The sequence below is a fragment of the Pleurodeles waltl genome, chromosome 7 (genome assembly GCF_031143425.1).
Source record: "Pleurodeles waltl isolate 20211129_DDA chromosome 7, aPleWal1.hap1.20221129, whole genome shotgun sequence".
Taxonomy (NCBI): domain Eukaryota; kingdom Metazoa; phylum Chordata; class Amphibia; order Caudata; family Salamandridae; genus Pleurodeles; species Pleurodeles waltl.
This window is the reverse complement of record NC_090446.1, coordinates 1,267,660,200-1,267,674,224: the sequence shown is the minus strand read 5'-3', so window position 1 is coordinate 1,267,674,224 and position 14,025 is coordinate 1,267,660,200. Positions and strand designations below refer to the sequence as shown.

At 42.8% G+C, this 14,025-nt stretch overlaps 1 protein-coding gene across 6 annotated transcripts in view; it reads left to right on the top strand.

Moving 5' to 3' along the window:
- The window catches only part of LOC138246155 (zinc finger protein 514-like), a 105,340-nt gene extending 91,893 nt beyond the window's left edge, over positions 1 to 13,447 (top strand). For 4 of the 6 annotated variants that reach the window (XR_011194232.1, XM_069200442.1, XM_069200438.1 and 1 more), the window contains one exon: positions 10,769 to 13,447. Coding sequence is in view for 4 of the 6 variants with exons in the window: in XM_069200442.1 (XP_069056543.1) it covers positions 10,769 to 11,421 (653 nt within the window). In the remaining 2 variants the exon portion in view is untranslated. The remainder of the gene's footprint in view (positions 1 to 10,768) is intronic. The other 2 variants (XR_011194233.1, XM_069200440.1) reach the window with 1 other exon arrangement.
- The last annotated feature ends 578 nt before the right edge of the window (positions 13,448 to 14,025 follow it).

The following is a 14,025-nucleotide window of genomic DNA, read 5'->3' as shown; positions in this document are numbered from 1 at the left end:
TTTCAGTGTATTTTTTTTATCTCTTGTCCAGTATAAAACAAAATATACTTAGTGTGCGTATTGAAATAGTTTTAAGAGAAATCTCATCAGAATTCTCATGAAGGATGATTCTGCTTCTATCATAGGCGATCTCCATTGATAGTAATAAGCACTGAATAGTCCCACCCATGTGCCTGTGGGAGGAAAAAAAGAACAAATCAGACCCGCGAGGAGTCTGTATCATTTGTCTTCCAACAAGGCATGTTCCTGAGAGTTGTCATTACTGCAGGAAGATTTGAAGGTGTACCCTGAGGAAAAGTGAGAAAATTTGCCTTCATGGCACGGAAGAACGGCACAGGCAGCAGACTCAGTCTGAAGGTGGGACTTCAAGCCGAGGAGAGGGTCAGTCCTCTACCAGGGCTCTGCCATCTACCTCTGCAGGACATGGAAGGTCCAAAAAGGGGTTTCCAGTCAGGAAAAGACATATTTCCTGTTGATGTCGAGAGCATCGAAATGGAGATAAGCACCGATCTGCTTGCCCTCAAGGGCTGGATCGATTTCAAGGAAGAGACGGAGATTGACGTTGAGGTAGGGTAGGTTGACATTGATGGCTCATAACGCCGTCAACACACCAACGTAGAGAGACATCGAGGAGTAGGTTGAGGTGTGGGGACTTATCAATTTTGAGGAGTGGTTCGCCATTGAGCCGGCAGGGGAGATCAACATCAAGAGGCAGATCGACGTTGAGACATCGCTGGAGGTCGACGTCGAAGAACATATCGATGTCAAGAACACATCAGAGGAGGAGGAGTTGCATTTCTTCATCTCCTGGATCTGATTATTCCAGAATGTACTCCCCATGTTCTTCAATAGTCTTGCTGGACCCACCTGCACCAGCACCATCTCTGCCACCACCACCTCTGGCTCCACCGACACCACCTTATCCACCTCCGCTTTCAGCGCCAATACCACCCGCAGAACCATCTCTTCCAAGGCTGAGATCACGTGCCAGAACGTGCCATCGTTCACACCACAGGCGCCGTAGATCAGTACATCCGACATCACCACGATTCTCATTGTGATTCTCCCATACTAGCAGGTTGTCCACCACCTAGAGTCTCCCCAATAGATAATATTACTACCTTTCAAGAAGTCTTGGTGAAAGGAGCATCAAAACTAAACACCCAGATGGCAGTGTGTAGTATCCTGGTGGACTCTGTTCCACGCGCCGTGCGAAGGAGAATTCCAGCGTGTGGGCGCGTGGAACAGAACCAGAGGGAGAAACGGAGCATGGAGGAGGCAGCGGCGGTTGTGGTGTCTCCCTCCCGGTCTTTCTTTGAAATAAACTATTTCTCTTCTTGACTCACCGCCTCAGCCCAGATTATTTCACTGGCGACGAAGGGTGTAGTATGCTGCAGTGCTGACCGGGAGGAGAGACAACAACGATTGATCTTTGGGATGCAGAGTCCCGGAAAGGCAATTTTCGACGCGATCCTGTGGAGCAGCTGTTTGACCTCGTTTGGCGGCTCCATATGGTAATTAACTCCGTCCCAAGGCAAGGCAGCAGCAAGGTTTGTTGCGTTGGAGTGTTGCTTAGCAACAATGGGAAGCCTCTTCTGAAGGTTTTCCTCAACGGCAAAAATTTTCGGGTTGTAGTTGCCTTGCAACCGTGAGTAGCTTTCTCTGAAAGTCTTCAAGCCCAGGTTAGTTGCTAAGCAACTGGAGACACTATTGATTTGACTGCTTTTCAAGCAAAGCTATCATATATCCTGGCAACAATTTAATCTTTGAAGGGGTTGGAGCTAGACTTTTGTTATTTAAGCAACTGGAAGTACTATTTTTGGAGTACTAAGAGCCTGGAAATGTTTTTGACAAATGTCCATGTATAAAAAATAAATAAAAAATAAATAAATGGAAGGATTTACTGCACCAAGTTTATTTTTTTTACACCCCTAGGGAACCCATCATAGCCTGGGAGGACTGGAAAGATGGTTTTGAAGCGTATGTCCTGGCTGTGGGTGGAGATACATTCACGGCATCCAGAAAATTGGCTATGTTGAAGCACTGTTTGGGTGCAGAAGGAAGGCGCATTTTGAAACATTTACCATATCCTTATGAGGATGAAGACCAGAATGAGGATGAATACGAGGTTGCCATGGAACAGTTGAACTCCAATTTTGGAAAGAAGAAAAATGTTGTTGTGGAGCATTTTAAATTTTTAAAAAGGAGCCAATTGCCAGGAGAGTCTGTTGAAAGTTATGTGGCAAGTTTGAGGATTTTGGCAGCTACTTGCAATTATGGTAATTTTTAGGATGAAATGCTGAGACCAACTGGTTTTGAAAGTCAATGATAAAAAAATTCAAGAAAAATTGTTGAATACAGAAGATTTGACATTATAAAAAGCCATAGACTTTATTAAAAGAATTGAGATAACGAATGATGGCTTAAAGGAACTATCTACCACGCCAGGAGCTGTGAATGCGGTCAATGCAGAAGATTCTAAGTTCAAAAAGAGAGATCTATTTGGAACTTCTGCGAAGATGGATGGGAGAAAGGATATTATTTGTTATAAATGTGGCTTTAAGGGGCACATAGTGACTGATGTTTGCTGTCCTGCGGCTGGGCAAGTGTGCAGGAAGTGCAAGTCCAAGGGACATTTAGCAAGAGTGTGCAAAGGGAAGCAGATGAGCGCAAGGAGGGGTAGAGGAGCAATCAATTCAGTGGGAACTGATAGTGAGGACATTGACACCCAACAATTTATTTTGCAGGTGGTGGATGTTGGGAGTGTGAGTTCCAGTGGTCCGCACTGCATAATTAAAATTGATGGGGTAGATATGCTCGTGATGGCTGACTCAGGGGCAAGATATACTTTGATTGGAAAAGAAAACATATCTAGTTTTCCGGCGCATGGTATTAAACCACCCGATGTGCGTTTGCTAGCTTATGGTAACAAACCCATTGAGCTTTTGGGGTATATGGACGCTTCACTAGAATTCCAAGGGACAGTTGTCAAGTCTAAAGTATATTTTGTGGAGGAGGGTACCAATTTATTAGGTTGCCCGCAACAAAAAGACCTCGGCATAATTCTTTATCCGAATCACCCTGATCAAGTATTGGGTTCGAAGTCTAATGTACACATGGTGCAAAGGACCAACTTTGTAGAGGAATTCCCTCAGGTATTTAGTAATAAGTTAGGAAAGTTGAAGGGGTTTATGCATAAAATCGTTTTGAAGCGGGATGCTGTACCTATGGCGCATAAACTGTGTCCCGTTCCTATTGTGATGAAGGAACAATTACGACAAGAATTATCCAAGTTGTCAGAGCAAGGTGTGATTGAAGAAATCGAAGCGTCTGAGTGGTTGGCGCCAGTGGTGATTGCTAAGAAGGCCAATGGTGACATGCGTTTGTGTGTGGATTTGCACGATCTTAATGCTGCTATATGGGTGGATAGACATCATCTGCCCAATATTGGTGAAATGTTATCCACAGTTAAGGGGGGCAAGTGTATTTTCTACCTTGTACTTATCATCTGCGTATCACCATCCTGAGTCACGAGCGTTAACCTCTATCATTACTCCAGAGGGGGCATACAGATTTAAGCGCATGCTTTTCGGTTGGCGTCAGTTTGTCAACGGGCAATGCACCATTTACTTAAAGATATCTCAGGTGTTACTTATTTTCAAGATGATATCTTGGTGTTTGGTGGAGACCAGAAAGAACATGATGGAGCTATGAGAAAGGTGTTGAGTGTTTTAAGAGAGAGCAGGCTGACGATCAAATTGGAGAAATGCAGATTGAGTGTGCCGGAGGTGGAGTATTTGCGTCATTGCATTAACAAAGATGGGATTTCGCCTAAACTTAATTTAGTAGCCTTCTCCAGCCAGCAAAGATCAATTAAGGTCGTTTTTAGGTCTAGCGGAATATTACTCAAAGTTTATTCCCAAGTTTGCCGACAAGACTGTACACGTGAGGAAGTTGTTATGCGTGAGGGAGCAATTTGTATGGAGCGAGAGTTGTGAGAGGGAGTTTTGTTTGTTGAAGAAACAGATTGCCTCAGCTCTTAAACCATTTGACACCAGGGATGAGATCATTATCAATACAGACACCAGTTCCGTGGGGCTGGGAGTAGTATTAATGCAAAGAAGTGACAATTGCATATGCTTCCACACCGTTGAGTTCGTCAGAAATGAACTATTTGACCATCGAAAAGGAGGCATTGGCGTGTTGGTGGGGTGTTGACCATTTCCGCAAGTATGTCTTGGCTTTAAAATCGTGATTCGTACTGATCATCGTCCATTAGTAGAAGTATTTTCGACTAAGGGGGCGGGTAGGGCCACACCTAGAATAGCTCGTTGGGTGGCCAGAATGTTGGAGTACAATTATGATTTGGTGTATTTTCCTGGAAAAAAGAATGTGTTGGCTGATTGTCTGTCCAGGCTACCTGTGCGTTCAGTTCTGGGTGGAAAGGGTGAACCTGAACTTGATGAACTCATAGCCTCTGTAGGTGTGGATGTAGGATGTGTGACAGAAGGCAGAATCTCACATGAAGAATGGGTGTCTGAGGTTCAAAAAGATGTAGTGCTGTAAGAAGTGATGGGTTATTGCCGACAAGGGTGGCCAAATAGAGGTGGTGCTTCTTGCGATGTAGAGTAGTTCTGTCAAGTTAGTGTAGAGTTGTGTATGGTGAATGGAGTGGTGTTCAGAGGTGAGCTGTTGGTGGTTCCTACTGTCTTGCGGGAACGAGTGTTGAAATTGGCTCATGAGGGCCATCTTGGAATGAGCGCAACAAAAAGGCGGGTCAGATCGGAGTACTGGTGGCCAGGGCTTGATAGGGATGTGGAACATCATGTGAGGGAGTGCGTGTTGTGTGCATGGAGAGACAAGTCTCAAAAGGTTGTTAAAAGTGATCTTGTTGTGTCTGACAAATCGGATGGGCCGTGGAAAAAAATTGCCATTGATGATATGGGTCCGTTTAATATTTTGGGAAGTGTGCCTAAATATGCTTTGGTGGTTGTGGACTATTTTTCCAGGTGGCTGGTCGTGAAAATTGTAGAAAACATAAATACTGTGTGTGTTATGGAGTTCTTGACGGATTTATTTGATTCAGAAGGAATCCCTGAGACGATAGTTTCAGACAATGGTGTGCAATTCGTATCAAATGTTATGAAAGTGTTTTTATGCAAATTTGACATAGAGCACATCAGAGCATCGGTTTATTACCCACAGAGTAATGGTTTGGTGGAGAGGTGGAACAGGACGCTGAAAGAGGGGCTGCAATTAGCGATCTATAATGGTATACATTGGCGGAAGGCAGTGAAGCACCTAGTTTGGTCTTACCGCACTACGCCCCATAGTTTGACGGGGAAGTCACCATTCAAGGTCATGAGAGGTAGAAAACCGAGGGCATTGTTTTCAAAAGGTGTGGAGAGTAAGAAGTTTAACATGAGTGAAATACCTGGTGATTACAAAGTTGGTGATTGGGTGCGAATAATGAAGGGCGCATGGACAGCTAAAGGGGAGTCTAAATTTTCAGAGCCTTTGGAGGTGAGAAAAGTGTACAAGTATGCCATGTTGCTGAGTGATGGTAATGTGTGGAACCGTGGCAAGGTTAAAAGGTGCCTGTATGGTTTAGTCAGGAGAAGTTGTTGAGTATGGAAAACAAATCGGGAAACAATGTAGATGATGATACCAGTACTAGTGAACACCCATTGATTAAGAGTGAGCATGAAGGTGTGAAGGTGAGGGACAAATCGGTGTTGAGAAGGCCTAAGAGATTTGATGACTTTGTCGAACAGTAACATTGGCAAGCTGCTTCTGCTTAGAGTATACTTTGTTGTATTATCAATAATTTTATTCATTACGATTAGTTATTATGTATCAATGTATTACATCTATTCATCATATATCTATTCATGTTAGGTTAAGTTTTCATGTATTGTATGATGTTGTTATTTTATTTTGAGGGAAGGGGGGTGTGTAGTATCCTGGTGGATTTCTGTTCCACGTGCCGTGCGAAGGAGGATTCCAGCGTGTGGGCACGTGGAACAGAACCAGAGGGAGAAACGAAGCGTGGAGAAGGCAGCAGCGGTTGTGGTGTCTCCCTCCCGGTCTTTCTTGGAAATAAACTATTTCTCTTCTTGACTCACCGCCTCGACCCAGATTATTTCACAGTGCCTACTCCTTCTACATCACTGATCTTTGAGACACTTCAACAATGCACAGCATCCAGACCACTCCTTCCTTTAGTTCAGGGCGATGGAACTCTTCTTGACCCCAGCCTCAACAAAGTCTGCTCCACCGAGGCTGCAAAAGAAGTACAGACCTCCAGAGCAGGATACACTCTTTCCCTGTTGAGACCCTCCTCCAGACTCCGTGGTCATACTGGTGGCCAAGAAAGACCATACCAACTCCTGCCTCTTCGGTGCCACCAGACTAAGAAAGCAGAAAGTTGGATTCTGTGGGCTGCAAAGTAAGTAGCATGGCAGCGACTACCATGAAAGCAGCTAGTGCAGCTACTGTTCTCGGCAGATATAATAGGGCATTATGGGAGTCTGTGTTAAGGTTTGCTGAAAATCTGCCCAGGGACAAACGTGAAGTCTTTCTGGAGGTAGTGAATGAAAGTTTGACTGTCTCAAACCAAATAATCAGGGCAGCAGCTGATTCCTCTGTATTGGCGGCACACGAGTATTGTCATGGCGTGGCCTTGTGCAGACAAGCCTTCTCCTGCCTTACATTCCTGAAACGGGAACCACACCACCATATTCTCAATCTGCCTTTTTCAGGATCTACCCTCTTTGGCAGCCACACCGACAATGAAATGGCCCTGATGAAATCCAAGATGGACACCCTCAAGGCAGTTGGCCTAGAGAGGCCCAAAGAACAAAGAAAACAATTTAGGCCCTACCAGCAAAGTTACTACCCTCAGAAGGTTCAAACCCCTCACTGGTATCAAGGTCAGCAGCAACAAAAGCAACTGCCTTATACGCAACAAGGAAGGCAGTCTAGGGAAGAGCCCCCCCCCCCACCCAAACAGCCAGCACAAAAATGAAAACCTACAATCAGCATGAAACCTTGAATCTTTCCTTCCCTCTCTCCCATTACCCACTCCAGTAGGGGGAAGTGTTTCCCATTTTTGGGCAGAGTGGCAAGAAATAACAAAAGATGCATGCATACTGAATATTGTCTGGCATGGTTATTGTCTCAAGTTCAAAAGTCCTCCACCGACTATACCGCCAAAGCCTCCCAATTACCACCTGCAGATGTAATATCAGAAGTCTTAATTCAGAAACAGGCAGTGGAGTTAGTTTATCACCATCAACGAGGAGCAGACATTTATCCATACACTTTCTGGTACAGGAAAAACGCAAGAACAAATTCAGACCTATTCTCGACCTAAAATTTGCAAACAAATGGATTCAACGAGAAAAGTTACGGATGCTGTCTTACATCAAATCTATACCCAACTACACCAGGGCGATTGGCTCTTCTCAGTCAGCCTTGTGTATTTTCATATACCAATCGCAAGAAGACATTGAAAGTTCTTGAGGTTTATGGTAGGCCAGGATGACCATCAGTACAAAGTTCTTCCAGTTAACCTAAAGTCAGTATCCAGAACATTCCCGAAGTGCATGGCAGTAGTAGCTGCCCACCCCAGAAAACATTGTGTCTTCGACTAACCATACCTAGACGACTGGCTCATAAAGGTGTCACTTTTTCAGGAAGCCCAGCTCCATTTCACCTGGATCTGCGATCTCTTTCAACGGTTGGGTCTTCATGTCAACTACAACAAACCAACACCGACCTCCGTTCAGACTTTGCATTATTTGGGGGCCTCAATCAACACCATTCAGGCAAGAGCGTGTCCTTTGGAGGGGAGACGCTTATCAGTCCTTCAGAAATGTCACTCTCTCATGAAAGTCTCTCATCCAATGGTGAGGGCAGTATTGTCTCTTCTCGGCTCGATGTCGTCCTGCATCTTCCTCACTCCAAATGCCTGTCTCCACATGCGGCCTCTCCAAGAATTTCTCAAGGACCAGTGGGACCAACTAACAGGAAATTGGGAGGTCAGGATCAAACTGTCACTTCATGCAAAGCACTCCCTGAAATGGTTGTGCTCTGTAGCTAACCTGCTTCAAGGAATGCCTTTTCACCAACAGGACCCTCTCAGACCATACTGACTGTTGCATCACTTCAGGGATGGGGAGCCAACATGGATTACTTGGAAATTCAAGGCGCATGGTCTCAGACAGAGATGACCTATCACATCAACCTCCTCGAGCTCCAGGCAGTTCGTCTAGGGCACAAAGCTTTTTGCCTGTCATTTAAGACCTAGACCCTGTTTGTTCAGACAGACATCACAACCACCATGTACTACCTCAACAAGCAGGCTAGAACGAGGTCCTGGCCCTTGTCACACGAGGCCCAGGCAATTTGGAAATGGCTGATGGCACGAAACCCAAGAATCACAGCTACTCACCTTCCAGGGGTACAGAATGCTTAAGCAAACACTGTTAGCAGAGCTTTGCAAGAAAACCACGAATGGGTCTTGCACGATGACATCATTAAACACTTTTTCAAACTGTGGGACACCCCAACAATTGATTTGCTCACCACCACAGTAAATGCTGCGACTTCTCCTCAAGGTACTACCAACCATGGACTCTGGTGAATGCCCTATGGATCGACTAGTCCAGCAAATTTCTGCTGATTCCCCTGATTCCATCAGTCCTCATCAAGCTGTCCCACTCGAGAGCCAAGCTGATAGCTCCAGATGGGCCACGTCAGTGGTGGTTTACAGACCTTCATCGGTCAGAGCATCCATATCTCAAGCTGCCATGCAGACCAGACCTGCTAACGAAATTCGAAGGCCAGATGGTACACCTGAAGCACTCCACAAATTTGCCAGGATGGCTCCTGAGCTAGTGCAGTAAGGACATTTGAACTGCACTGAATGGAGATACTGAAGGAGGCCAAACAACCTTCCACCCGTTCCGCATATGCCTTCTAGTGGAAGAGATTTTGCATTTGGTGTTCCTCCAAAAACGTTGACCCTACAACTTACCAAGATATAATTCTTCCATACTTCCTACACTTGGCAAAATCTAGCTTGCAATTCTCTTCCATAAAGGTTCATGTGGCATCCCCTACTGCCTACAGAAAATTTTCTTCACAAACCTCTTTTTTCAAAATGCTTCTTATTATAAAGGATTTCCTAGAAAGGTTGAAGGTTTGTCCTCCCATTAGGCGTCCTTCACCCACCTGGGAACTCAACATAGCCCTTTCACAACTTTTGCAGGACCCTTTCGAGCCCATTCAGAAAGCTGCCCTGCAACATCTTTCTTGGAAAACAGTTTTTCTAGTAGCAATAACATCACCCTGCAGGGTTAGTGAGATCCAAGCATTATGCTCTCACAAACCTTGCACAGTCTTTCAAAGTGGTCATGAGGACTCAACTGAAATTCCTCCCTAGGATTTCTTGGATTTCCATGACAACCAGACCATCTCATTACCAACATTCTTTCTGAATCCTCGTACTCCTGCTGAAAGAACTTTTTTCCCTAGGTGTGAGGAGAGTTTTGAAATTTTAGCTGGACAAGATATGTGACATCAACAGATCTAACCAATTGTTTATCAACTATGGTCCTGTCTGTAAAAGGTTAGACACTTCTAAACTGTCAATTTCCCGATAGTTTCCTGTATCCTTTTGTGCTATGAAAAAGCTAACAAGACACTAACAGCCAGACCAAAAGCTCACTCCACTAGGGGTAAAGTGCCTACAGCAGCTTTAATGAGGAATATGACTATAGCGGATATTTGCAAGGCTGCCACATAGAGATCTGTTCACACATTCACCAAACCCTACTGCCTGGACTCTGATGCTAGGGCAGATGCTCAAGTAGTACAGGCCTTCCTTCAAAATGTATTTACTTAGATAACTACTTAGCTACTTTAGTTGTTCCTCTGACTTTTTCACCGCTCTTGGTGGGGGATGGGCTTGCTACTCTATTTAGTCATTATGACTCTCAAGGGTGATCCCCCTACGAGAGAAGAAATAGTTTCTTACTTGTAACTCTACTTGTCTTGTAGGGGAATCTCCGTTGAAGTCATAAACCCTCCCTACTCCCTGGTGAAGTAGACAGAGGTAACTATGAGATATACATATCATTCACACATCACCTCAAAAAGAACTGAAACAACTGCCGCCTGCTGAGCATGATGGGATACTGGTGGTCTCTGGGTTCTTAAAGGCACAATCTGTCTTTTTGTTGAATGACGTCTCCAGAATACTTAAGGATGGTCGACTTTCTGTTTTTAAATAGCTTTTTGTTGTAGTTTTGAAGATTGTTTTCTCTTCCTTTGAAGAGAATGTGATCAGTATTTTTTCTTTTATGTAATCACTTAGTTAAATATTGTTGAAAATGTGATGAGTGTCACCTCTGACCATATTTATTTGATTTTATATTTTCATAAGAATATTTAGGGGGAAGCAGTGTTCAAGTGAGATCTTGCCTTCTGTCATTCATTTGTGTTTTCCACTGTTGCTTAATTGTCCTTTCCTTTGAAGCCCACGAGTGTACTTCCAAAATCTAATTAAATGTTTGAAAAGCAGTCTCCTACTTCACTACCTGAAATAAATCGATCAGGTTTGTACTTATACGTGAAGGAGATGTCCCCATGTTTTTTTTTTCTTTCAGTATAATGTCTTAAGACTCGCAGTCAAAATATATTTTTTTTTGTAGTCATTAATCCAGTTTTTAAATCTGTGTGACTGGATTTTTGCTTTCTCCAGCAGGTCTTTGGTCAGCCAACAGAATTGTTGAAGAAGATGAGCTCCTAGAATCCTGTCTTCCCCAAAACAATGACATAGGATACCAAATAAAAGGGCAATTCAGCATCAAAAGGGAAATAGAAAATACAGGAGCTGGACAATACAAATTGTCTGACTGTGAAAGGAACCTATGTGAGTGGATTGAACCCAGTATTCAACTCAGGACACATTTACAGGACAATCCTCTGGCCCGCAATCTGTGCATGAACAAGGATCGTAGCCAGTCTAATTGGCCTGTATTTCGAGGGACGCACCAAGCAGATAAGTGTGCAGACTATACAAAAAGTTTTTCTGAAAAATCCAAGCTTGTCATGCATCAGAAAACTAATTTGAGTGAGAGAGACTATCAGTGCAGTGAGTGTACAAAGTTCTTTAAGAACAAATACTCACTTCTTAAGCATTGGCGGATCCACACAGGGGAGAAGCCATACAAGTGTCCTCAGTGTGAACGACGTTTTACTCAGGACTCGAGTCTTATCGTTCATCAGCGGACTCATAATGGAGAACGTCCCTACAAGTGTCCGGAGTGTGAGAAATGTTTCACTTGCAGCTCTAATCTCATTCGACATCGAAGAACTCATGCAGGGATGCTTTTCTTTACAGCTCACCTATGAGTAGTAACGTACAGTGATTTAAATAATTTATATCCAAAGAAGAGTTTATAAATGCCACATTCAAATCTTTAGTGTGGTGTTTTACCTTTAAGAAAACTAATATTTAATAGTTTATTTAAGGCTGGGTGGGAGGGGGGTTCATATTAATTTTCAAGCAATTGAAGAGAAAATGATTACAATTAGGTAGTGTCATGATCTTTGACTTATGGAAGATGATCCCACTTAATTTCCTACTTAATTTACTGTGAAGAACTGTTAATATTCTATCAACAGGACTATTTCTTCTCATTGAAGTATTATTTATTGACAACGTTGATAATGCGAATGTGTGAAATCATTAGGTGTGCAGCTGGAAAGTTTCCTTTTTTAGTGGTAGGTACTGAAATGCAGAGGTATTGTGATTGAATGTTTTAGATCTTGCTTTGGAGCACCTAATGGCTGAAAAAGTGAGTGTCTTAAATGTTTAAACAGATGGTAACTTGAGAGTTCTACAAACATGTATTTAATTGTTCGCTGCAGCAGGCATCAATCTGAAAATTAAACATTTCTTAGTTTCATTAGAATGGTTCACCATTTGCCTGTTGCAGCTTTCCAGCTACCAGTAGTTCTTCTGCTACTTTTAGGACCCAGCTTACTTCCAGTGTTTCTCCCTTGATCCTTAGTTATTTGAAGCTACTTGAAGTTTAAACTAGTAAAAGTGAACGCAAAGGATATTATTTGAAGTAGTAAAGTTTGCAAGGGTGTTGGTTCTCACTGAAGAAGTCTGCCCCGGGAGATCACATAGCTAAAATCAGTCCAGGTACTATGAATGATATGAGTAAATCTCTGGAACTATTTTCAGTTCTATGCAGAACAAAGAGGTAAAATCTGAGGACAATAAAAAACATCCATAATAATACTTAATAGACTAATGCCAGAAATGTGGAAAAAGTTCATCAAACCATACTCAGTGTATTTAGTTTCAGCATTTCTGAATATTTAGAAAACATGCTAATTGAAATATCAAGGGTCTTTTTTTCCCTCTCATAAACAGTCCTCTTCAGCTGCAATTTGTGCTTTTCAGCCCTTTTGTATACAGATGACAGGGTTTCGGCACTTTTACACACCTATTCTTGAGCCCTCCTTTGCTTGTTTCTGTACGTAACTATGCACTTTGTTTGATTTGACAGTGCTCTTGAAAATTCAGATACAGCTGGAATGTATCCAGGTAATTTTAAAACTCTGTGGATAATTAGTATAGCTAAGAAATGTGCAGGTGCTAAAATATCCGCAAGGAATTAAGATGCCTTTGTTTTATGCAGTAGAATATGTGCCACAAATTTGATTCATCTTCATGTAAATTTCTTTTGTGATGAAAATAGGAAGGTATTAGAGTACAGTGCTGTCCATTAAAAGATTTGCATTTGCATTAACATCTTTGTGCACTATGCCATTATTCTTTAATAAGGTACTGTGTGTGAATTGTATGCCATATCCAGACTAGAAAAATGAATTGTTTAAATGACACATGCATAACTCACAAAGAATTGGACCCCCCGTGAAATTAACTGTTGAAGTTAATTTCCATTTCATAAAAAATTGGCTTTAATATCCTTTGGAATCCCCCGAGGACAATAAAATATATTTCATAAAAGACTGGGATATACAAACACAACTAACAGGGCAGCTTTCCCTATTATATTTTTATAGTTGTCCAATAAAAGTGATTTAAATACGAGTAGGGGAAGAGTAGAAAAGGGAGGATTGGCAGGCTAGTGTTTGTGTTAAAATTTCAGCTGTTGAATAACCATGATTTAATGATCATCTGAACATGAAACGTTGTGAATGTGGAGTAAGTCTTATGATAAATCCTAAAGTAACGTGCATAAAAAACGTATCCTTTATGTGTAATATGAAAAGATTAAAAGGAGAATAGTGAGTGCTAATTTATTATTGAGTTATATAGCCCTTAACAGTTGGTGTCAAAAACTTTGTCCTAACCATTCTCTGAATAATGTTATTGCTAATAAAATTATTAACTGCAGACTGCATTATGATTTTGAGCTTTTTTACCTCTTTCTGCATTTATTTGTACACATTTTTCCTTACTTTGTTCTTGAGTTATGGATGACTTAATCCTTTTCTTTGTTTCAGCGAGATCAATCAATCAATCAGGGTATTTGTAAAGCGCACTACTCACCCATGAGGGTTTCAAGCGCTGGGGGGGTGGGGTGGCTGCTACTGCTCGAACAGCTATGTCTTGAGGTGTCTCCTGAAGGTAAGTAGGTCCTGTGTCTGTCGCAGGTGGGTGGGAAGAGTGTTCCATGTCTTGGCAGCGAGGTGGGAGAACGATCTGCCACCGACTGTCGTTCTGTGGATGCGTGGGATGGTGGCGAGGGCAAGGTTGGCAGAGCGAAGCTGTTAGGTCGGGGTGTAGAAGGAGAGCTGTCTGAGGTATTCTGGTCCAGTGTTGTGCAGTGCCTTGTGAGCATGGATGAGGAGTTTGAACATGATTCTCTTGTTGACGGGTAGCCAATGTAGGTCTCTCAGGTGGGTTGTGATGTGGCGGAGGATGTCCAGTATGAGGAGTGCGGAGGTGTTCTGTATGCGTTGCAGTCTTTTCTG